The sequence below is a fragment of the Colletotrichum paranaense genome (assembly GCF_030867605.1).
Source record: "Colletotrichum paranaense strain IMI 384185 chromosome Unknown Scaffold_9.1, whole genome shotgun sequence".
NCBI lineage: Eukaryota > Fungi > Ascomycota > Sordariomycetes > Glomerellales > Glomerellaceae > Colletotrichum > Colletotrichum paranaense.
The window spans coordinates 500953-523352 of NW_026848967.1; the positions used below are offsets into that span (position 1 = coordinate 500953).

General features: G+C 53.8%; 8 protein-coding genes across 8 annotated transcripts; 2 read left to right on the top strand and 6 right to left on the bottom strand.

The window, feature by feature from the left end:
• Window positions 1-72: 72 nt before the first annotated feature.
• Window positions 73-1262, top strand: CPAR01_10920 (WD repeat domain-containing protein; the record flags this gene model as incomplete). The annotated part of the gene is made up of 3 exons (XM_060495180.1): window positions 73-245; window positions 328-553; window positions 618-1262. 3 exons carry the CDS (start codon window positions 73-75, stop codon window positions 1260-1262), a joined length of 1044 nt encoding a protein of 347 aa, XP_060345528.1.
• A 950-nt stretch (window positions 1263-2212) lies between these two features.
• On the bottom strand, window positions 2213-4250 carry CPAR01_10921 (DEAD/DEAH box helicase; the record flags this gene model as incomplete). Its single annotated transcript, XM_060495181.1, has 2 exons — window positions 2213-3824; window positions 3889-4250. The coding sequence occupies 2 exons, from the start codon at window positions 4248-4250 to the stop codon at window positions 2213-2215; spliced, it is 1974 nt and encodes a 657-aa protein (XP_060345529.1).
• A 1108-nt stretch (window positions 4251-5358) lies between these two features.
• On the bottom strand, window positions 5359-6405 carry CPAR01_10922 (uncharacterized protein; the record flags this gene model as incomplete). The annotated part of the gene is made up of 2 exons (XM_060495182.1): window positions 5359-5930; window positions 5985-6405. 2 exons carry the CDS (start codon window positions 6403-6405, stop codon window positions 5359-5361), a joined length of 993 nt encoding a protein of 330 aa, XP_060345530.1.
• A 3951-nt stretch (window positions 6406-10356) lies between these two features.
• CPAR01_10923 (CUE domain-containing protein) lies at window positions 10357-11132 on the bottom strand (the record flags this gene model as incomplete). Its single annotated transcript, XM_060495183.1, has 2 exons — window positions 10357-10683; window positions 10863-11132. The coding sequence occupies 2 exons, from the start codon at window positions 11130-11132 to the stop codon at window positions 10357-10359; spliced, it is 597 nt and encodes a 198-aa protein (XP_060345531.1).
• Window positions 11133-11926: 794 nt separating this feature from the next.
• CPAR01_10924 (NOT2/NOT3/NOT5 family protein) lies at window positions 11927-13559 on the bottom strand (the record flags this gene model as incomplete). The annotated part of the gene is made up of 6 exons (XM_060495184.1): window positions 11927-11986; window positions 12046-12187; window positions 12235-12438; window positions 12486-12807; window positions 12860-13326; window positions 13441-13559. The coding sequence occupies 6 exons, from the start codon at window positions 13557-13559 to the stop codon at window positions 11927-11929; spliced, it is 1314 nt and encodes a 437-aa protein (XP_060345532.1).
• Window positions 13560-15043: 1484 nt separating this feature from the next.
• On the bottom strand, window positions 15044-16404 carry CPAR01_10925 (CobW/HypB/UreG; the record flags this gene model as incomplete). Its single annotated transcript, XM_060495185.1, has 5 exons — window positions 15044-15379; window positions 15432-15945; window positions 15992-16088; window positions 16140-16151; window positions 16209-16404. The coding sequence occupies 5 exons, from the start codon at window positions 16402-16404 to the stop codon at window positions 15044-15046; spliced, it is 1155 nt and encodes a 384-aa protein (XP_060345533.1).
• A 687-nt stretch (window positions 16405-17091) lies between these two features.
• Window positions 17092-18794, top strand: CPAR01_10926 (Mob1/phocein family protein; the record flags this gene model as incomplete). Its single annotated transcript, XM_060495186.1, has 2 exons — window positions 17092-17307; window positions 17382-18794. 2 exons carry the CDS (start codon window positions 17092-17094, stop codon window positions 18792-18794), a joined length of 1629 nt encoding a protein of 542 aa, XP_060345534.1.
• An 893-nt stretch (window positions 18795-19687) lies between these two features.
• Window positions 19688-22042, bottom strand: CPAR01_10927 (uncharacterized protein; the record flags this gene model as incomplete). Its single annotated transcript, XM_060495187.1, has 5 exons — window positions 19688-19961; window positions 20014-20816; window positions 20874-21616; window positions 21669-21696; window positions 21746-22042. 5 exons carry the CDS (start codon window positions 22040-22042, stop codon window positions 19688-19690), a joined length of 2145 nt encoding a protein of 714 aa, XP_060345535.1.
• Window positions 22043-22400: the final 358 nt, after the last annotated feature.

Consider the following 22400-nt stretch of genomic DNA (forward strand, 5'->3'; position numbering starts at 1 on the left):
ACGGACTCCAAAGAAAAGAGAAACCACGGGCCCATCGCATCGCGCATTGCGTTTGCGTGAACGTCGCCCGCCATGGCCCCAATGCTCGAATTCCGCACGCAGGGCTACAACCCCTACGCCGTAAAGTACTCGCCCTACTACGACTCGCGCATCGCCGTCGCATCGTCGGCCAACTTTGGCATCGTCGGCAACGGCCGCGTCTTCTGCCTCGGGCTGACGGCGCGAGGCATCGAAGTCGAGACGACGTGAGTCTACCCCCCCCCCCCCGCCTTCTGCATCTTTGCCCCCTCCTTGGTTGGTAACTCACACAACCCATGACAAAAACAGATTCGACACAAACGACTCGCAATATGACCTCGCCTGGTCCGAGATCAACGAGAACCAGCTCGTCGTTGCCTGCGGCGATGGCTCCATCAAGCTCTTCGACCTCGGCGTGAAGGACTTCCCCGTCATGAACTTTCACGAACACAAGCGCGAGACCTTTTCCGTCAACTGGAGCCCCATCACGAAGGACACCTTCGTCTCGAGCTCGTGGGACGGCACGATCAAAGTGGTATGTTTGGACAACACCAACCCACCAAAAGAGAGACCATCATATACTGACCAACCTGCTACAGTGGTCCCCAACCCGCGACCACTCCCTCCGCACCCTCCCCGTAGGAAACTGCACCTACTCAGCCTCCTTCCAGCCCTCCAACCCGCACATCATCTCCTCCGTCTCCTCCGACTCTCAAATCCGCATCTTTGACCTCCGCACCCCGGTATCCTCCCGCTACCACCTAACCTCCATGATCCCCGTCCACGCCGCGGGCCCATCCTTCCCCTCCGCCGCCCCGGGAGAAGTCCTCACCCACGACTGGAACAAGTACCGCGACACCGTCATCGCCACGGGCGGCGTCGACCGCGCCGTGCGCACCTTTGACATTCGGAACCCGACGGCGGGACCGGTGGCCGTCATGCAGGGCCACGAGTACGCCGTTCGCAGGCTGGCGTGGAGCCCGCACGCGAGCGATTTGCTGTTGACGGCGAGTTATGATATGACGGTGCGGTTGTGGGACGATCGGTCGAATGCGCCGCCTGCTGGTGGACCTGCGGGCGGGGCGCAGATTGGTGCGCAGGTTGGGGTTATGAACAGGCATACCGAGTTCGTTGTCGGTGTCGACTGGTGTCTGTTTGGTGTTGGCGGGTGGGTGGCTACCGTCGGCTGGGATGAGAGGGTTCTTCTCTGGGATGCCAACGCGCTGTTGGGTGGTGGTCGGTGAAAGCGGGAAGCGAGAGTTGGCCAAAGATGAGCTTTGTGCTTTTTCACGATGATCAGTCCATCTTGTTTTGGGTTTTGAGGGGTGCTGATACCCTTTTCTTGGAAGAGGCGCGCATTCTAGGCTTTTGATATTTGGGCGTTTGGGAGGGAATTCTTAGAGGGCGGGCGCGCGCGTACATAACGAGGATGGTGATAATCTTCAGAAACAGAAAGGGGGACCTGGCCAACCCCTTTTCTGGGAAAATCGTACATGGCTGTAAAATAACATTTGCCTGGCGTTACTTGGAGCTGATGGGACTCGCAATCAATACAAGTCTGATCTGATATGAACTGCCCAGGGAACTGTACGTGCAGGGCAGACCATTGCTGCCATTTAAGCTGATGAGCACACAGAGATAAGCACCGTCTTGACTTAGAATCAATGATATCGAGAAAAGTATCACGTAGTATTCAGCTCACACGAGACAAGAGTGGATTAAATGTTTGTATCTTTGAAGATGAGATTTGGAGATTCAATGTCCCTCAGTATTATTTACATGGCGCTACAATTGTGTAGCTTTTTATCACCCCGGTTAATCTCGTACAGTTGAAATCTCTCTCGAGGCGCTATAGCTCTGTCCCAATGCCGGTGGTGGTAATACAAGCACAACTCCCTCGAGTAAAGCCCCCCTTTTCCTATGCTCCGTTACAAAAATGGTATGATACAAGCCTGTTTCCCTCTTAAAAACAGGAAGAAAGGGGAGTGGTGGTGATGGTGATGGGGGATTGGGTATGGGGTATGGTGTGACATGTCTAATTCAGTTTCCGAGGTCGTTAAAAAAACGTCTTCCGTATCTCACAGACCTTTTCCGATTCATTGGGGCCTTTGCTTCTTTCGTTGTTGGTTGTTCTCTTCTTTCCTCCGCTCGCGCCCACTACGCTTCCGGGGCGCTGGTGTCGTCATCTTCTGCTTTACCAGGAGGATCTCTGTTGACGCTCTCTTCCACCAAAGCCACGTCCTCCGCCCCGGCTGAAACCACCTGAACGGCGGTCAGAGGAACGGCGGTCAGAGCTAGTGCTGTCCATCTCCATCTTCTCAAAAGCATCGCGGGGCTCGCGGCGGCTGAAACCACCACGATCACCGCGGTCACCACCACGGCTGAAGCCTTCACGGTCACCACGGCCGCCGCTGTCGCTACCGTATCTAGAGCCCGGCTGTCTGACATTGAGACCCCTGATTCTACGCAGACCACGCTTCTCGATAGTGGAAGCGCTCAGGGCGGGTGTATCGTCCTGCTCCATGGCATTGACCCACCACTCGCGGAGCTCGTCAACCTTGGCCTGAACGTTGTCGCGGTTCTGGCCGAACAGGGACAGGTAGGCAACCTCCAAGACTTGGGGGTCGACCCGAGCAGTAGCCTGGGTCACCTTCTCGCAAATCGCCGTAGGCTCGTCTCCGCTGGTGAAGTCGTGCTGAGCACACTCGATCGTCTTGTTGGGCTTCAAGGGAAGGCCTTGCAGTTCCCGGCGGGCAAGGTCCATTTCGCTGTCGGCGAGAATCAACCATCCCTCACCCTCCTTGCCCGCACGAGCCGTGCGGCCGAGTCTGTGGATGTATTGCTCACGGTCTGAGGTAGCGCCAATCTGGATAACGTGGGTGACATTGGGGAAATCGAGACCTCTGGCAGTAACGTCGGTGGAGAACAGGATGCCGGACTTGGCCTTGCGGAACAACTCTGCAGCCTTCGTGCGCTGACCCTGGGTGAGCTTGGAGTGGATTCTCCATCCCTGGACGCGGTCACGGTCGCCTCTCATCGTAATGTCGACATCGCCAGCAAGATCGACCAAGGCTGACGTAGGCAAGAATACAAGGGCCTTGAAGGGCAGCAGATCCCGGTCGGCAGTTCTCTTCTGGATTTCCTTGTCGATGAGCTCGTACATGGCAGGGAAGACATTGGCCCAGCCTCTGCAGTGGACAACGTGCTGATCAACTCTGTCGTGGGTGAGAACGTCGTCCTTGGAAATGGTCTGTATGAAGTCAAAGTTGTCGGGCCGGACCCATTGGCGGGCAAGAGCGATGACGTTCTTGGGGATGGTAGCAGAGAAGAGCAGAGTCTGGCGCGCAGAAGTCTTGGGGTCGGGCAGCTGATCGACGATAGACTGCAGCTCTCTCTCGAAACCGACGTCGAGCATGCGGTCAGCCTCGTCGAGGACAATCGCAGCCAGGTTAGGTGCCTCAATTCCGCTGTAGGGGTCCTCGAGAAGGTCGTTGAGACGTCCGGGTGTACCAACGAGCAAGTGGCAACCTTCTCTACGGGTCTTGTGCAGCATCTCGCCCTTTCGTGTTCCACCGACGGCACGCTGGACGACCAGGCCCGTGCCCTGGCACAGCTTCTCGGCCTCGAGGGCGATTTGTTCGGCAAGCTCACGTGTAGGGGAGATGATGATCCCACGAATATCCTTTGAGCTGGCCTGGTAACGAGCCTTTCTGGTTGCGAGCGACGGATCCGCCGCAATCATCCTCTGCAAAATGGGAACGAGGAATGCCAGGGTCTTTCCGGTACCTGTCTTTGCTTGGGCGACACTGTGAGGTAGCGTTAGTATATTGTACGGCGTAGTCGCGCTGATGATGATTGAATTCGACTTACAGGTCCATGCCCTTCAGTGCAGGCTCGATGGTCTTGCTCTGGACGTCCGTCATGTTCTCGTACCGCATTCTGTTCGTGATGGTGTCGACAAGGGTAGAGTGAACGCCCAACTTCGTCAAATCCGCGAACTTGGTCGTCAGACCCGAAGCGTTTCCTTCATCCTCGGCGACCGGCGCGGCCGCAGCGCTGGCGGCCTCGCTAGAGTACTGTCTAAACGCATTAATGCTGAGTGGCACGCGAAGCGTGCTTGCTGGAGCCTTTGCGATTGTCTGGAGGATGGCAGGTCTGGTCGTTCGGAGAGCCGGGGCGGCGAAGGTTGCGCCGCTGATGCGAGCGCACCTCCTGAGGGATTGGCGAAACATTTGTATGTATGTGTCTTTGTAGAAAGTGATTAAAAACAGTAGCTACCGAAGAAAAAGGACGATACAATACAGCTCTTTGGTTCTAGAAAGAAAAAAAGGGAGTGGGCGAAAGAGGGTGTGTAGGATGCAAATCTGTCGTCCTCTTTTTTCGCCAGTTGGATTGCGAGAAGGAGCTAGGAGACAGGAGGCGAGCCGATAAGAATTTTTTCCCGGCCTTATCTGCCCATCACTCACGTTTTCGCTGAGCTTCGGTTGGTTCCTTTGGTTTTCGGTGGGTCTTTCCTGCGACTAACAGGGGACGGGATGAAGCAGCCACTCATTGACGCGCCCCGGGGCGCTCCGGCTTCGACCCCTGCGAGGCAAGCTTTTAGCGTCTATCATCGGAGCACTCATACTTTGGCTCTCTCAACTCAACCTCAACTAATGTGAACAATCACGAACCTTTGCCTACTCCCTTTGCTCAAACATACACTGAAGTTCCAACGATGTGCCAGAGTCGTATGACAAACCACCACCCTTTTGTAGACCGGTCAGAACGGACAGTAGAAGGTCTGGCCAAATTTATGGCGGGTAGCCGGTTTGCTGTACTCCGTATCCCTGCTCAACTTAGTCTTCCCTTACTCTGTACTTTATCTATCATAAGATTCTCGAGGGAAGCAACTCTCACTCGTTTGCACCAACAAAAACCAAAGGTCGTTGATTCATTAGTGTTGAAAATGAGTTTCTCTATGACCCAATCCTTGCGCACCACCGACATTTCGTGGCGATGCGCTGGCGAAACTCCGATTTCTATGGTCATCGCAGGAAACCTCCTAGTCAAGTAAGCTTTCAAGTGAGATGCAAATGACAAGAGGCTTTCCTAGCTAAGCTCAACCCAGCAAGCTAGTGTGAGCTATTGTAAAGCTCAGGTAGAGCCCGCTCCATCCCACACTTGGTCTAACTGAATCTTTCAAGTAGAGATGTTCCACCGAGAAAAAGTACCTGCGTTTGCAGCAACCATACCTAACCAGAAACAAGGAAACGGAGATATACGCCGAAAGTCTAAACCCGAAAAAATATGATAAAATTCCCATATCATAGTGCGTTAAATGTCCTCATGCCGGTCATCTCATTGTCTCTTGGGCGCCACGATGGACAGGCCCTCGCCTACACCATCGGATAGACCTCCCGTGAGGCCCTCAACCGTCCAGGCAACGGCCTCTGTGAGAGCCTGCCCGAGCCTGCCGTCGCCAACGTTGTACAGCGCCCCGGTTATGCGCATTCCCTTGCTGCCGATCGCGTTGGCGAGACCCATGCCCGCACCCACAAGGTTCTCCGATATCCGGTACTCCCTCTCCGTGCGGGCCGCTAACCGCAGCATGAGGATGATGTACGGCAGCGCCAGGTGGATGAGGATGAAGATGTTGACGACTGCGATTTGGACGCCCCGGTGAAGAATCGATCTGCCGTTGTTCGCACCCCGCGACGGAGAATACGCCCGGCCGCTCGGACTTGGTGGTGGGATGAAATTGGAGGGCGTCGACGTGCGTAGTCGGTGAAGCTCGTGTTCGTTTAGGTCGCTGGGAAGGGCCTTAAGGATGTACTCGACGCCGTCGAGAAACGCTTTCCTCTCAAAATCGACTGCCGGCCGCCTTGACGGATGCCTCAACTCATCTTGGGCGACGGCGATCAAAGCAAGTCCTGCGGAGCAAAAGGTAAGTCGGAGGCATCAACCAATATCACAACGGCTCTCACCTTGCTGGGCGAAGCGCCAATCTACGTTTGAAGATTGGCTAGACGCTTGCTGTTGCTGTTGCTGATAATACTGTTCCGTTTGTTGCCGCTGCTGCTCATGCTTCTCGGCCGCCGATCGCACCTCATACGTCCGATGCTCTGTGGCCACCAAGCTCATGTGCTGCTCTTCCGTGCTCTCGGAGACGAGGCGCGCCTGCGTAATATTTCTGTGGACGCCGTCGTCGAGTCCCGACAGGGTGCGGGTGTGTGATTGCCTGCTCGAGGTGAGGGTTTGCATGCTTGCGCTCTTGCGGATAGACCGCAGAGGCGGTAGCCGGGACTGAAGAGATGTTGGCAGCATCGAGAAGACCGTCGATGACATTCTGTTCTGCGGGAGAGTAATCTCTTCGAAAATGGGACCCCAGGGCCGCAAGGGGGGCATTGTGTTTTTGTTATTCCCCTCTTGAGCGGGAGGAAGGCGAAGGAAGGGGGTAAGTCGCTACCGTCCGTCTGTCCGCTTGTGTTGACAATCTATGGTTGTCGGGGAATTCGGTGAGATGGCGTGGCGGTCTGTTCTCGGTCTGCTATTCTGGTAAGTCCCAGGCTTGTGATGGCGAGGGCGTAGGGCGTTGTCGCCAGTGAAGGAATGTTACGGACCAAGAACGTCGAGATCTAGCCCAAGCGCCCGTTGCTTTGCGACTGAGGGAATGTTGTCGAGAAAAAGTGTTGATAAGAGAGTGCCCCGCTTGTTGTAAATCCCACGTTCAGATGTGCTTGCGGCAACGGTTGTATGCAAGTGAGAGTGGTTGGAATTTTTGAGTCTAAGATAGGTAGGATGCTACGCAGAGGAAGACGACGAAGATGAATTGGCAAGAAAAAACAAAAATTGTTTGGCTGATCCAGGTCGAGTCCTAGGATAATCAGTGGGTTTGAAGCTTCTTTGAGCGAGTTGCAAAATCCAAGGTGAGACAAAGAAAGCGAAGGGGGAGGGGGGGGAAAGGTTTAAGAGAAGAGGCAAGGTCAAGTAAGGCCAGTCACGGAGTGCAGTACCTAGTAGAGCAAGGTAGTAGTAGGTACTTTGGAGTCTCGACTAAGAAGCGAAAGAATCTGCAAGTGGAGGGGCAGATGGAGTGTGTCGGTTGGGAGTGGTGAATGACCTGTTTCTGCCCCCGGTTTGCATCTTCTTTCTTTGGTAGTCGTTCCCGCTGAGGCGGGTAGGGGGCGGGAAATCTGATGGGCGGATGGATCGAATCGGCGGTGGCCGGCTCGCAGATAGTCTGATACGAAGTGGAAAAGAAAGTCCCGTCAGATGAGGGAAAGTTTACCTCATGTTTTGGGAGATAATACGTCTCTCTACTTCTCGAGTCTCTGCAAGCACGGAACCTTGGCTGTCAAATGCAGAGTCAGAGAACGGTAAGGTACGGATAACGATGAAAAAGGTACTTTGACGTCCTCATGTCTTTGTTACGTACTATGCGCGTCGCACCGTATTGCGTAGCAGAACTGCGCAACATGCTGGTCGAACCATGATACAGTGACTTAACACAAAGGCCCCCCCCTCCCGCCTCCCATCTTAGCTGACCATGCCCAAACAGCCTTTTGCAGTATTTTTCTTCCTTCTTTGCCCCATGCTAATTATCGCAGATTCGTTCGCCTTGTTTTTCTTCTTCGTTTCCTCGTCTGTGGCAGTGGATATGTCCTGCGGTGAAGGCGGGCCTCACGGGGAGGGACTTGCAGTCTAGTCAGCCAGTCCAAAAAGCATGTGAAAGACAGAAATGTTGGGTCGAAGCGGGGCTCTCTATCGGTCTTGTCTTTCTCTATCTGATCCATCCATGCTCCCATGCCCATAGCCACCCACAAAACACATGGCGCCAATGCAGCGAATGCATGAAGAGGTAGCCCTCACGCGGAAGTCTACGGATACGCCCTGTCTCTCACACGCACACTCACTCTCTGAGTCTCTCGAGGGTCCCCACCCTAGGTACATGCGCGCAATTAGGACGCTAAGTATTACAAGGGTCCAGTGTCAAGAGGCTCCTGGCATTCATGGCCTCTCATACAGCGCTGTGTAGATATCGCAGCAGAGCAGCGGGTGCAGTTGAAAGGATTACAGTCTTTCGTCACGATTCTGCAGGCCATCAAGTCGCCATGTCGCGAGCCCTGGCTGTGTCACGCTGCATCTTTCTGCGGGACATTATCTTGAACCCGTTTACCCCGTTGTAGGGGGGGCTGATTCAACGGTTGCACGAGCGTCGCATGAGATCGGCAGAAAGAAGCCTCCGGTTAGGAGTGACATTCAGTGACACAACGTCTACAATCTCCAAGCCAAAGACTTGGTGGCGCTAGACAGGAACGAGAAAAACGGAATGGGAGGAGAAACCCACCCCCGAAGGAAAGAATAGAAAGAAACTAGACTCGTACAGCAAGTGAGATCCAGCCGTCAGAACACGCCGCCAAATCTTGGTACGGACACTGGGCTGTAGCATCCCGTGCCATGTACCCCTCCTTGAACCCCTCCACGCCCTCCCACAACTCTCTCACTCACCATTTCAACTACAAGATGAACCGCATTCTTTCACACCTCAGTAATGAGATACTTGCCTCTGTCTCATTGACACTGGCGCTAACTTCCCTCCTACTCCTCCTGCTGTTACATAGTAGCAAAACCTCGGATTGTTTTTGATCAAAATGCGGCGTAAAGAGAGGGGTCTTGTCATCCCGAGTTTGAATTTCCAACAACCTCTTCTTATCAGTCGAACGAGACCAGTCGGAGAATTGCCTTATCTTACCTACAGGGTGCAATACCGACGGCATGCCTGATCTGGGTAACCCAGGAAACAAATGACGAGATGTGACATTTACGCAAACAAGACAATCATCAGTGTGACGGGCCCCCATGCTGCTGTATTACGACAACTCACGCGATCGATGAAGAACGATAAAGATTTGCCCGCGGCCCAGGCCCAAGTCTCACCTCTGACTACCTACACGCCTGCACCATGTTGCGCCCATGTCTCAGTCTCTTTTCTCTGCCTCGAAGCTACCTAAACATGCATTCCATGTTGTTATCCGACTCTTTCACGGTCCACGAATCTCAGCGGAACAGAACCCCCACGTGTCTCTCAGGAATTCATGTCCGAGGAACGGGTCGTTTTCCCGAGTCATTCTCAAATCGTCCCGTGCTTTTTTCCCACCCGACTCGGGGAAACGGGAGGAAAGCATGGACCCATGAAAACGTTGGCTCGTTCAGGTCTTCAGTCCAGCAGCATGAGAAGAACTTTGCCGTCGAGATAAGAGACTATTCGAGGCGAGACTTCTTTTATTAAAATGGCAATGCAACGTGCATGTTGCCACCCATCATTGCATCTGGAGCCAACACGCATGTAAGACAAGATTTCATGGCCGTTGCCCCCCCCCCCCCCTCCTCCTCGAGGCGAGACAGTCTGTCCGGCCACACAAACCACTATCATGCGGCTCGGCCGAGTGAGAGTGAGAGAGCCTCAATCACATGCGCTGCGTCTGCAACGTGATGCCAAGGCAGATAAACAACCGTGGTGACGAAAATTCTGCTCGAATGAAATCGAGTAACTGTGATAATGACGAGAACATCCTACCACCTCCGTCCCGCAGTCTCTACATAAGCTCCACATACATATCTCACAGCATGTCATGACTTCCCGCTTGTATGAACTTCACTGACGAAACGTGATAAACCACTCCAAACTTTTCTGGTGGTGAATTTGAATAAGCGCCAAACAAAACGTATGAGTCAAGCCCACAGGAGACGTCAAGCTCGTGTCATTCAGACCCGATGAACCAAACCCCTCATGAAGATGGGCGACACTTATACGATTGCACTTATACCAACGGCGCCTGGGTCTCCCGCTCTCCGTTTCCTTACTTGCGACAACTACCGAGTGGCGTGCCCTTAGAATCTTATCTCGACCAGGTTCAAAACCGTCCCGTTCAACCGCAGCACATGCTTATCAAGCTCAAACCGACTCATCAGGGTCCTTCTTCTCAACGCATATTCTCACTGCATGAGGTAAGGTAGTCAAGCCAGATCCACATCGCGCCATCAGTCAGCTAAGCCCACGGTTCCGAGGAGAAAAGTGACATGTGCCAAAGTAGTGTAAGGCCAGGTAGGCTTCCCCACAGCGTTGGAGGCATAAGAAGTATGTGCAATTATATCCTCATCCATCCTCCTCCAAACTAGACTGAAGCCGAAGAGCTCTTCGTTCTCGGCTGTTTCTGTACAAGTATGTATGTGAGTGTGAGTGTACAGAATTCCCAAATACACATACCCCGCCCAATCTCTTCGCGTGCCTTCAACAATCAAGAGAACAATGCGCTGTGAAAGGCCCATCCCATTTCGTCTCAATCCAAGGCTACCTTATGCCGCCTTCTCAGCAGCAATCTTAGCCTCCATCTTCCGCCGCGCCGCAAGAATCATTTCGTCCCTCCGCTTCTGCAACAGCGACTGCCTCTCGTCCCTGTTCGAGCTCCACCCCTTGGCCGCCTTCTCCTTCTCCTTCTCCGCGACGGCGGCGGCGTCCGCTTCCGCTTGCCGCTGTTGCTGCGCCGAGATCTTATCTTGGAGCTTGTATCTCGTAATCAGGTCCGGCTGTGTGGGCTTCTCGGGCGCCTTGGCCGGTGTCGAGGAGCTGGACGCTGCGTTATTCGCTCCCGGCGGGGGAGGGGGCTGGAAAGTGATTGGGGGCTGTTCGACGACACGTACCAAGGTTAGCAAAAAAGAGGTGCACTACATTAGGAGAAAGTGATCCGTGTATCGTGGGGCATAGTGGCTCCCAGCCATGATGTTATAGCCGGCGCGCGCGTACTCGGCACATCGAGCTTTCGCCCGAGATGAAGTTGGGAAAGGCAAGGATTCAAACTCACAGCTTCCATCCGTCCTGCGAGGATCCTCTCAGACGTCGCCTGGATATTTCCACCGTTTCTCTGCAAATCCCAAAGAATCGTTCGTCTGTCTACTTGCGGGAACATCTGCTGTATCCTCTCCACGGCTGCCTCGCGCGTACGTAGTACCGCTGCAGCGCTCTGTCGCGGCGCCGGTGGCGGGGCGGGCGAAAAGAACAGGAACCGTATCACGAATGCCGTAACCAGCAGTATCATCACCAGATACGGCAGCGAGATCTGCTCGTTTGCCATGGCAACGGATTCTATGTCTGTGTCGTGTCGCTCTGGCCGGTGGAAGTCGTTGGTTTGGGGGAAGGCCGGAGTGTTTGCGGGCTCTCGCTATCAGAAGTGGCGGTTGGAAGCTTGGAGCGGTGTAGGCCTCATGGAGATTGCAACCAAAATAAAGAGAGTCGGAGGAGCGTATGGCCGCTGCGCGTGGGATAGGGATGTGGTCGGATGAGATGCGTGGAGTCCCGCTGGTAGCTTTTATGGAGTTGATGAGTTCATCAGCCCTCCTCAGGGAGCAGGGGTTTGGAGCTTATGTGGACAGTGGCGCGCAGTCGGAGTTACCCGCGCTTTCCCATGTGAGGAAGTTGAGCACGGACCGCCCAAACAACTACCAAACTCAAGCTCCCCAAGTTATCTGAGTACCTTTCTCCGTAAGGATACCTTCAAATAATGGTGCAGAGGAGATATCTCTTACTATACCAAGCGCTTCCGACGTCCAAAAGGTAACATCACGCATGATTTGAAGCACGGAAACAGAAGACAGTTCTCGTTCGCAGCATCGGCGTCGTCATTTTATTTCCCTTCGTTTGACGGCCGTGGGTAACTCCCATTGATCAGTGATTCATACACACAAAGCAGCGGCAAATATGCAGCGGCAGCCATTTGCCTGGCCAGCTTCATACCGGAAGCCTGTAAAACCATGCCGTATCAACATGACTCAACGCCTGTCGGGTCTCATGCCCAGTGCCCAGGTACCAAGTCGTTTCCAGCCTCGTCAATAAAACGAGAAAGCCAATGAACCATAAACCCCAATTCAACTATGCAACCGGTTGTGCCAGATTCGTCTCCAGGTCACCGTAGTGGAGGGTGAGTTCTCTCTGCATTCAAGATTAGTCATTTGCGCTCAATATCTGGAAGAGAGAAACCCAAGACGTACCCGCTCCTTGCGCCAGTTGGTGGTGTCCCAGACGATGTAGTAGCCGCGTTCATGGTGGGGACCAAGGCTAGCGGGCATCATGAGCTCGTCCTTAGTCAACCAGAAATGCAGCTTCTTGTGCCAACGCCAGTTTCGGCTGTGCCTGCAAGGTTGTTAGCAGTGGCCACCTTGGGTGTAAGAAATACATACAACTCAACCGCAGCCAATTGTTGCTTGACGTCCTGTGTACAGCTGTAGAAGATCCAGAATAGGGTCTCCTCGTTGAATGACGGGATCTTGGTCTCAATCGGTTGCACATTGGTCACCTTGTAACACTCAGGAAGCCGGACGCTGGGAATCGCGGGACGCGGAGGCGTGTCGTCGAAGAGAGAGTAAATCTGCGTGGAGATGAGACTGTCATGGTCAGTAGGTGTTTCTTTGTAAATAGTCAGAATGCTTACTCTGGTGAGTTGACGTTGAGTCCGAACTCGTTGGGATCCATTCCCTGCATCAGGGCGCCATAGCTGGGGTAGTTGTTCATGAGAACACGTAAACCCTTCATGCCGAATTTGTCAATGGGCGCCATTCCCGCCAGAGGGTCCTGCACGTCGGGCGATTGGCCTTCCTTCTCCTCTTTGGCCTTGCCATTGCCTGTGACTGCGTCGTTGCCAATGGCGCCGGGGGGGTTTCTGGTCTCTGCGGACTGAGAAGCGCTGTCGCCACCATTCTCTTCAGAGAAAGAGTTGCCTCTTTCGACAGATGCCTCTTGTATTCTTGCTTGATCTATATCGCGTTAGTGAGTGTGTTGTCGTCCGATGAGGTGAGTTCGATATACCTTGCACGCTAGCGATGGAAGGTGAGCGACCATCTGAAGTTCTGCTATTCGCGGAGAGCGCATTGAGAAGACCGTTGCCGGCACCTGCGCTTCGGGCAGGAGGTATCGCGGCGGTTGAGCCGCTCGCCTGGCTGCCACCGAAACCCAAAGAGGGCATTAGGTTAGCACTTCGCTCACCACCGATTTCGCCGTTCGAGTTTCTGTTCAAGGGCGGAAAATCGTCCACAGGATTAGACTGTGCTTGAGGCGCCGGACCTGCGCTGCTCTGACCACCGAAGCGAAAGGCGCCTTGGCGAGCCGAAGTTGGCGTGAAGAGCTCATCCTGGCCGCTCTGAGCCGACAGTGGCGTCGACTGCTGGTTGCGTGGCACTGGGCCAGCACCTAAGTTCCGCGACGCTGTTGATGACCACATGTTTGACTGACCGGTGGTGTTCATCTGGGCGTTGTTGGAGAGAGATGGAAATTCGCTACTTCAGAAGTCAGTACCACTATCAGTCCTAGAAATGATGGGTGCAGCAGTCGCCCGCGATCGCGCCAGACGCAGTGATGAGGAAGGAGAGGAAGGGGAAGAATAAAAATACGTCTTTAGGACATCCGCGTAGCCCTTTTTGGGCTTCTCGCGAGGCGAAGAAGACGATGCTTTATCCATCTTTTCTTGTCTCGCTGCTTTCTTTCGGACAAGACGTTGCCTTTTGCCCATGATGAAAGGAAGAGAAGAGACAAGAGCTAGAGAGACCTGAGAAAAGTAGAAAGACCAAAGGGCGGCTGGCCGTGAAGCTCGGAATGCGGCTAATTGCTACTACTTTGGGTGGTGATCGGGGGGAAAGCAGTAGGTGGATGTGCAGGGTAGCCGGTGAGAGAGGAAAGAGGAAAGAACGTACGAAAGGTCCAGCGGCGTTGCCGGTTGCGACCCGCTTAAGCTCTGTGCAAAGCTCACATTTCCTCCAAGTTGACGGGCTTGATTTGGCAAGCCAGCACCTCCCATGGGTACTCCTCCTCCAAATGCCCAGCCAGATCCATTACTGCCTGTATATTCCAAAATATTCCACGTTAACATCAGGTCTTCCCACAGGCACCGCCTTTGTACCCAATCACACCACACATATGGAGACGGAGCTGAGTGTTCCTACCTATTTTCCCATTTGGTAACCTGTTTGATACTGCCCTCCCAGCTTGTTGTTGTTGCTGTTGTTGTTGCTGCTGCTGTTGGCCACCAAAACCTGCCGGTATGCCACGCAGTGATTGAGGAGCTACTCCTACTGGTTGCGCCCATTGTCAGCTTGGAGGTCTTGCATAGTGTCGCCTAAGAGTAGCGAGGCTCGAAGCCATCGTCTTCAAGAGTAGCGTGTGTACGAGGGGTCCATTATTGTCCATCCAAAGACCGTGTTTACGTCGAGGTGTATCAGCGCTGGATCTCGAGGGTGAGGGCTACATGTCGGCGCTAACAGTGGCAACGATCTACTGAGAGTATCATCGGTGGCGTGACGTTTCGCGTGCATGGTTTCGATGCTCCTCAAGGTTTCTCGACAATATAGAGGCGCGGCGACCACAATTGAGAGGTGCGACGAGATCCAAGTGGCCTTGATGGACATGCAAACGGCGGGGTACCCCGAGGCTGAAAGGGGACGACTAAAGGGTTAGGCCTACCTGGTCGATTCATGATGAAGGCTCGGGGGGTGTACGGTCGCTTTCGGGAGTCGCGTCGGATAGTTCGTCGTCGCGGGGAGTTCGGGGGTCAATTAGGATGCGTTCGTGGTCGAGGTGGCTCGAAAGATTATTCTGGCTCGAAGCTTGCACACACGAAGGAAGCTCTATGCGGATTCCTGGTGTACAGTGTACAGACGTCGAAGCCCAGCCAACACTAACGCGCGGAGGACCGGTCAAAGATGGATCCGATGGCCTGTGCGCCCAGAGCCCCTCCAAAAAACCCCTGCATCAGTGCGAACACGCGCTACTGCCGTACATTCACCTGGGGCCTTTTTTTGACATCATGTCCCTCTCAACACATGAGATGGCAGCTTCCAGCATGCATTGGCTTGATGCTTTCCACCAGCCGAGGCACTCGCTCTCTTGCTACAAAGTCACTTGCGCTGCCGTCTCTGAAAGCTATTTTCTGCACGCCTTGCAGTCGATGTCTCAATGATCACGCGCCCAGAACAACGCATCGTGTCTCAGAAGTTCTATTCATATGCTCGAGTTGATTGTATCCACCAAGCTCTTCTCGAAGTCGACGCCCTTGAGATGCCTTCCAATGAGAATGATCTTACCTCCCTGAGCTTGCGTAGCCTCGCGCGATTGGTCAGGCGAGTCAAGAATCTCGAATATCTCCCTCACGCCCTGGATGAGTTTGATATCGCCGTTGTCAAAGACGAGCCGACCCTTTGACCGATGGACCTCAAGCGTCGTCTTTTCGTCCCCAGGAAGCTTACGGTCCCAGAGGATCTTTCTCAACCACCAATCGATCTTCTCCAGTTGTGAGGGTGCCAACTTTGGCACTGGTATCGAGACGGTCGAAATGGTCTGCATTTTATCAGTAAAAGAGAAATGCTGCGACTTTCTTGGAATCACTCACCGAATCTAGATGGCTGTGGCCCTTTTGGCTGGTATCGAGCTCCGTGACCTGGTCATAGGCATGCAAATCCAGCAAGAACCCCTCCAATTTCGGCACCTCGCTCTGCTTGGTGACGTGTATCTTGGCGAGTCCATTGATAGACTCTATCCTCGATCTGATCTGCCCTAACTCTTCTTCGGAAACCAGATCCGACTTATTGATGACGATGACATCAGCATGTGAGATCTGGACGTGAGCCGTCGTCATGAGCGGACCGTGACTATGGCTGTCATCCTCTTTGTGATCTTCGTCGATTTCAATCTTGCCGGCGGGGTCATCAAGGCTGCGAAGAATGTTCTTCGCATCTACCAGAGTCACGATACCGTCCAAGTAGATTGTGCTTCCTAGGCCATCGTCGACCCAGAACAGGGGCGCAAGGTTGCCAGGGTCCGCAAGACCTGTGGTCTCTAGCAAAATGTAATCGAACGCGCCCTTCTTCTCCATGAGCGACTCGATGGCGTTGACACCAGTGTCCCTGAGCGTGTTAATACAAATGCGATTAGTTGATGGGGTGTTCCTACTTTACGGAGCAGCATATGCAGCCGTTGCCGACTTCAAGCCACTCCTCAACTTGCTCGTCACCTTTGTTGACAGTGAGCGACTTTTCGATATCGAGAGCTGAAAAGCGTCAGTGGGTTCAAGTGGGTGGTTACATCCGAGGAAACCAACAGTCGCCAAACTCTGCGAATAATATCAGTATAATGCCCCGCTACACATTTGATCATGCGATCGGCTTACCGTTCATAATCACGGCAATCTTCTTTCCATGTTGCGCCGTCAAGATGTAGTTGAGCAGCGTCGTCTTCCCAGCACCGAGGTAACCCGTTACGATGGTGATCGGGACCTTGATCTGGCTCTCCGATGGTGGCAGATCATCCTCAACAACGGTTCCGGCCTCTACCAGATCAGGCGGGGCATCATCGTCGAAATCCATGCTAGGATGGAGGGGAACCCTGCGAGAGAGCTCAGACCAATTCTTTGCAGCTTAAGAGGCGAATGGAAGAAAGCAGCGAGTGCCTTGCAAGTGACTGAATTTCTTTGGTCTTGGAAAAAAGCTGTAGAGTTGAGAGTTCTCAGTGAAGAATACGCCCTTCAACTGACTTATCAAGCGAAGAAAGTTCCCAGGCACGAAAGAAGTAGTATTCGAGGCTTGGAGTACGTACCTATTTGACGTCGTCTGGTCCCACACGCCGGCACTCACACTCACCCAAAAAAAAATAGAAAGAAGGACACACGACCGTCAGTGGCCGGGGAGGACTTCCTGACTAAGCTGAGCCAGGGTGTGCCGGGGTTGTAACAGCAGCGACACGGCAGCACCAGGAGCTCTGGCCCCCAAAGCGCTTTCATTCGATGTGGGTGACCTGGAGCTCTTGATTAGCCGCCCGACCACGACTTTTCGCCCAGCTAGAACAACACAACCCATCTACGACATACCAACACATCTACGACAGTCTGTGACCGCGAATTCTGGAGGCGCAAGGGGGGAACACAACAGCTCTTGAACCGCGGTTGCAAAATACTCTCCAGTCGCTCGTCCTCTCCTACATCGTCTTCATCACGGAGACCACCCCCCGATACCATACCATCCCACACCACAACCACTCCGTCACCTCCTTTCACAATGGCAATGGCGCCGAGCTCGCCCCGGCTGCCCAGTCCGCCCCCGCCCGCTGAGATCCAAATCGGTCCCAAGTCCCCTTCCATGGGTGCGCAATCGAATCGCGAAGCCTCGCCGATGGAGCAGTCTCTCATTGAAGCTAACTCGAGGCGTCGCATACACCCGGGAACGAAGGCCGCCGACATGGCTGCTGGACCGCCGCTTATCCCCCTTAATGAGGTTCGTAGCAACGTCCCTGTGAACAGCCGGATTTAACCTTGCGATTCTGCCGCTTACAAAACCCTTTTGCACAGCTCGACTCGGCCTTCCAGCTCCAGGAGCATCTCGCCGCCCTCCACTACCACCACACCAAGAGCAACAGCGTCCCGATAACCCGTACGACCGCAATCCAGCTGGCAACGCCCCCGCCGGGCATCGACCGCACTCTCTGGCTGTACGAACTGTGTCGCTTCCTCATCTCGCAATGCAACACCCTCATTGTCGGCTTCCTCTTCGACTCCCCACCCTGCAGCGCGGCGACGTGTCCCGAGATGCGCGCGTCAGAGTGGCAGTTCCTCTGTGCCGTCCACGAGCAGCCCAAGAGCTGCTGCGCCATTGATTACTGCTGCCACACGCTCGACTGGGCCGCCAACATCGTTACGGACCCCAAAATCTTCCCTTCGCGCTTCGTCGTCCTCTCCGACGTCCACAACAAGGGTGTCGCCGTCAAGAACCTCGTCAACGTCTTCCGCCGCTTGCATCGCATCTTCGCGCACGCCTGGTTCCAGCACCGCGCTGTCTTCTGGACCATTGAGGGCCAAACTGGACTGTACGTCTTCTTCAAGACCGTATGCGACATGTACGACCTCCTCCCCGCCGAGAACTACAAGCTCCCACCTGAGGCCGAGGGCCTGGAGACGGCAACGGCGGTGCCTGATGCCAACGGTGGTGATAAGAAGCCGCTTCCAATGTCCATTGTGAAGCCCAGCCACCGTGAGAGCCTCGGACAGAGCGAAGACGACAACTTTCAGCCTGTTGGCCGTACTGCTACGAGACGTCATGTCAGGGCGAGTCCCTCTGTTGGCAGTGCTGTGACGACAGTGGTGGAGGCTGACGAGGAAGACAACGTTGTAACAAATAAGTTGCGGGAGATGCGCATCTCTGCCCCCGAGACGCTCGAGGAGGAGCCCGAAGTGGCCGACGTGCCGGTGATTGTTGAAAAGGAGATTATTGGAGATGCCTCGCCCACAGAAGAAAAGGAGGAGGCCGCTGCGGCAGAGCCTCAAGTGGTCGAAACCGACTACCCTGATACAGAATCCGATGCGGAAACGACTTTGGTCTATGAAGAAACCGAGGGCGGTATGGCCCACCCAAACCAACCACGGCTAGATCTGAACTTCGAGGAGAATGAGGACGTTCCTGCATCAGGAAGCGAGGCAGCAGCCGAAGGCGCCGACGAGCCTAAAGATGCAGATGACAAGACGGCGGATGAGGCTCCCGATGCAGCAGCTAAGGATGACGATGAATCTGGCGAGATTCCAGACGTCAGCACTCACGACTTTGCTCAGGAGTCAACCGCCAAAGTAGACGGGACTACGACGACAACAGATGCCGCAGATGCGGACAGCAAGGCTAAAGAAGCCGACAAGGCGGAGGAAACGGAGCCGAAGCACGAGGCAAAGGAGGAGAAGGCGGAGGAGGCCGAGGGGGGTAAGAAGGAGGCATGACAGAGGGAGAAAAGGGGGTTTTAATGACTTTGCGTATTGATGAATGTTCAAGTTACAGACTTGTTGCCTATCCGTCAAACCCAGGGGGATGGTGGTTCTGAGTTGGGCAGGATACTGGAAGACCATTTTTCTTCTTTTTTCTATTATTGTAATGAGACGAGGTCCACGTATGTGTATAATATTCTTCTTCGTTTTTGGAGGATCTCTCTTTGAAGTCTCGTGATGTCATTTTTTTTGTCAAAACGTCTCACGAGGTTGTGTGTATAAATAGGAAGGGAAAAACAGGTCTCACACAGAATCTATGTCTAACGTGGAAGCAAGAAATATGTGTGATGAAGATATGAAGAAAGAGATAAAGAGAACGAAAAAAACAAAATTTGTCCAAGAAAATGAAAACAAGATATAATACATTAATTCTCCTACAAGGGGTGCAGAGGGGAATTTTGCTAAAACGAAAAATCGGACGGGGGGGGGGGGGGAAGAAAAGGGAGAAATGGAACCAGAAAAAGACCCAACGCCAAAATGCGTGTGGCCTTTGCCTGGGTATGGCATGGCCTCTATGGGTTTATAGATGTAGCCCTCTAGATAGAAGGGGAAAGGAAGAAAAAAAATATGCCGCCGCTTTGTTTTGATCCGTCCATGCTCGAACGTTTCCCCCGTCGTTTTCACCATAACATCCGCTTCCAACGAGCTCCCAACGAGCCCCGATCCTCCCAATCCATCTTCCATAATGTGCATCGTATGCCATCCAACTTTTCAGCCATGGTGTTTGCCGAGTCGATCAAGACCTCCCGCCTCCTTTTTTGTTTTTATCGCTCCAACTTTTCCCTCCCATGTTCTCGATCCCCTTCCCTCTTTTCCCCCTCCCCCCCAAAACTTTTGGGTTCCAAGATCTATGCAGCCTGGGTTGCATTCTCCTCCGTCATTTGCATCTTTGCAAAAATGTGTCTGACTTCTCGAAGGTTCTCTGCCTGGGCGGTTGCGGCATTGGCGTTGCGTTCATCGGCAAAGGTCCGTACGTCCTGGAGGATACGGCTGTAGCCCTCGTCGTTGGGCAGCCACCAGCGCACGCAGCTGGGCTCGTGGAACATTTCAGCCATCTTGGTGCGGAGTGATATCGGGTGTATATATCTGTGTAGGGTTTCGTCAAACGTCAGTGTGCCTGTCCTGTCGTGTGCGAGGTAAAAGGCAGAAGGTTGCAGCCAGCATGTCCACGTACCCCATAGTCTCTAGCAAAGCAAACTTCTTTCGGATCCAGTTGTGGTGTTTGGCGTCCTGCGGTAAGAACAAAGCCGAAAGGGCAATGCAAGCCTGGATCAGGATTAAACTGCCCCTGGGGCTCGACGGCCACCTCTCGACAGCCTCAAAAATTTGGCAGATGGCATATGCATGACCTCTAAGCTCGCCGTAAAGGTGATCCCGCTGCGTCGTCGACGACTGACACTTGTGCATCATCATGGTAGAGTTGAACTCGCTGGTGAGTAGCGTTGTCGAGAATATCGGGAAATCGTACAAGACTCCTGTGATAAACGGGTCGACGATGTCGTCCTCCCCCAGAGGGCCCGCGTGGCTGAAGTCGGTGACGTAGTAAGCAGGGTCCGTAAGTGCGTGATCCCATCCGTCTTTCCAGCCCTGGAGCGAGTTTTGCAGTCGTTCGTGCTCCGTCGCGAAATCTTCCGGTGTTATCTGGCCTCGGCTACCTCGGGCGAAGAGGGTAGACATTTCTCTCGAAATAACCCGCAGGCGACCTGATTCCGCTTCGAGTTTCCAGTGCAAGCTATCTGCTTCGTCCGAGACGGCTTGCTGATCGCAGTATTCTACAAAAGTAATGAACCACTCGGGGGCTAGCATCGTGGGAAAGCCGCCCATCATAGCGATGAAGATGTCGAAGCGTCCGTACCAAGACACAATCATTCTACCAAGAGGAGTCTGCGTAGCTGTCTCAGGCGTGAACAAATGTGTCAGCATCTCGAAAGCAGCCTTCTGATGCCCCATAAGGTTGATCCAGTCGCCCAGATACTCCTGTATCATGGATTAGCCACATCTTTATTTTCCATCTAAATTCGGGGACTGCCATACCTCGATTGTGGCAAGCTGAAGGACGGTCAATAGCATAGCAATATTGTGCTTCTCCTTCCTCTTCAGGGAGTTGAGCAGCAGGATAACACTCTTATTGTAGTATTTCAGAAACTCTTCCATCTTGCCATTGGGATCTTGTATCGTACGTTGGTACGCTGCGAAGCCCACAACGGCGTATAACAGAGCCTCGTTCTGCAACGCGAAATTCGGCAGAATTACACGGAAGAACTCGTGTGCGTCAGTGAGCATACAGTAATGATAGTGAGTAACGTTTTCGCAGAAGTATTCCAGATGCTGCCGGAGGTCGGGGGGCAGATGGGACCAGTCGGCGTGACCACCTAGGGATAATATCGTAAGATCCGGCATCGTATATGCGGTAGTTGTTTGGCTGCTCGCGGTAGACGTCGAAGGCGAGGCGCTCTTGGTCCCCTCGTGTGATGGCGTCTCGGAGCCGTGCCGCGTACCTCCCGTACGTTGCAGGTTGAAGGACGAAGCTGTGCTGCTTCTACTCGGCCCAGAAAACTGTCTCTGGAAAGACTCTTCCTCTCCTTCGTCCTCGTCAAGGATGGTGTCTAGACCGCCGGGTTCGGTCTCGTCCTCTCCATCTTCAGCATCGTTGGAAGAATCCGGACTGGCCTGCTGTTGAGTAGGAGCTCCATCTTTGGATGAGGAGCCTTGTGCTGGAGATCCTTTGGTTGTTGGTGGTTCCGGATAGATACATTCGCGGCTACCTTTTCGACACCCTATGGTTACGTTAACGATACGAATCACAGATACCTCTTCGGCCAAACATACTATCGCAGACTGGCCGGCTTTCATCGCACTACATCGAGTTAGAAGGCTACAATCTTGAAGAGGACGCGGAGACATACCTTTACTCTTCTACTCCTACACATGTAGCAACCGGATCGTGTTCGTCGGTGCTTGACGTGATCTAAACCCGAAGCCGACTTTCTTCGGTTCCTCGAGGATTTGGGGGTAGTAAGCCCAACGGGGTCGGGGAAGCCTGTGAAATATCCAAGGTTGGGATATGGCCCAGGCATGGCACCGCCCATCATAGACATCTGGGCGCCTGGAAATTGGGGTGGATGTATGTCCTGCGGGCTTGTAGCTTGGCTAGCTGCCACCCCCGTCATGGAGGTGAGAAAATGGTGATAATAGTCCCCCATACTTGCGGCTAGAAGGGGCCGATACCGTGGTTTTTAGGCGGAAGGCAAGGGACTGAGAAGGTGAGATTTTGTGGATCGTGTGCTACGATGACCTTGGGGGAGCTGGCATGCTCTGCCTGTACTCAGAAGGACCGCGAATCCGTATCCCTTGGAGTTCGTGGGTCGCTAATCGTGACGGCAATGCGAGCTATGGTGGGGTGGCTAGACTAGGCGGAATATGTCCAAGCAAGCCAAAGGATGGAGTGAGCCAAGTTGTTGTTAGGGAATGAATTCCTTGAGGTAAAAAGACGGAGAGCTGTGGAAGGAGGAGCCGCCCGGATAGAGGGACGCGGTGGCCCGGCTAGGTAGATCAAATCGA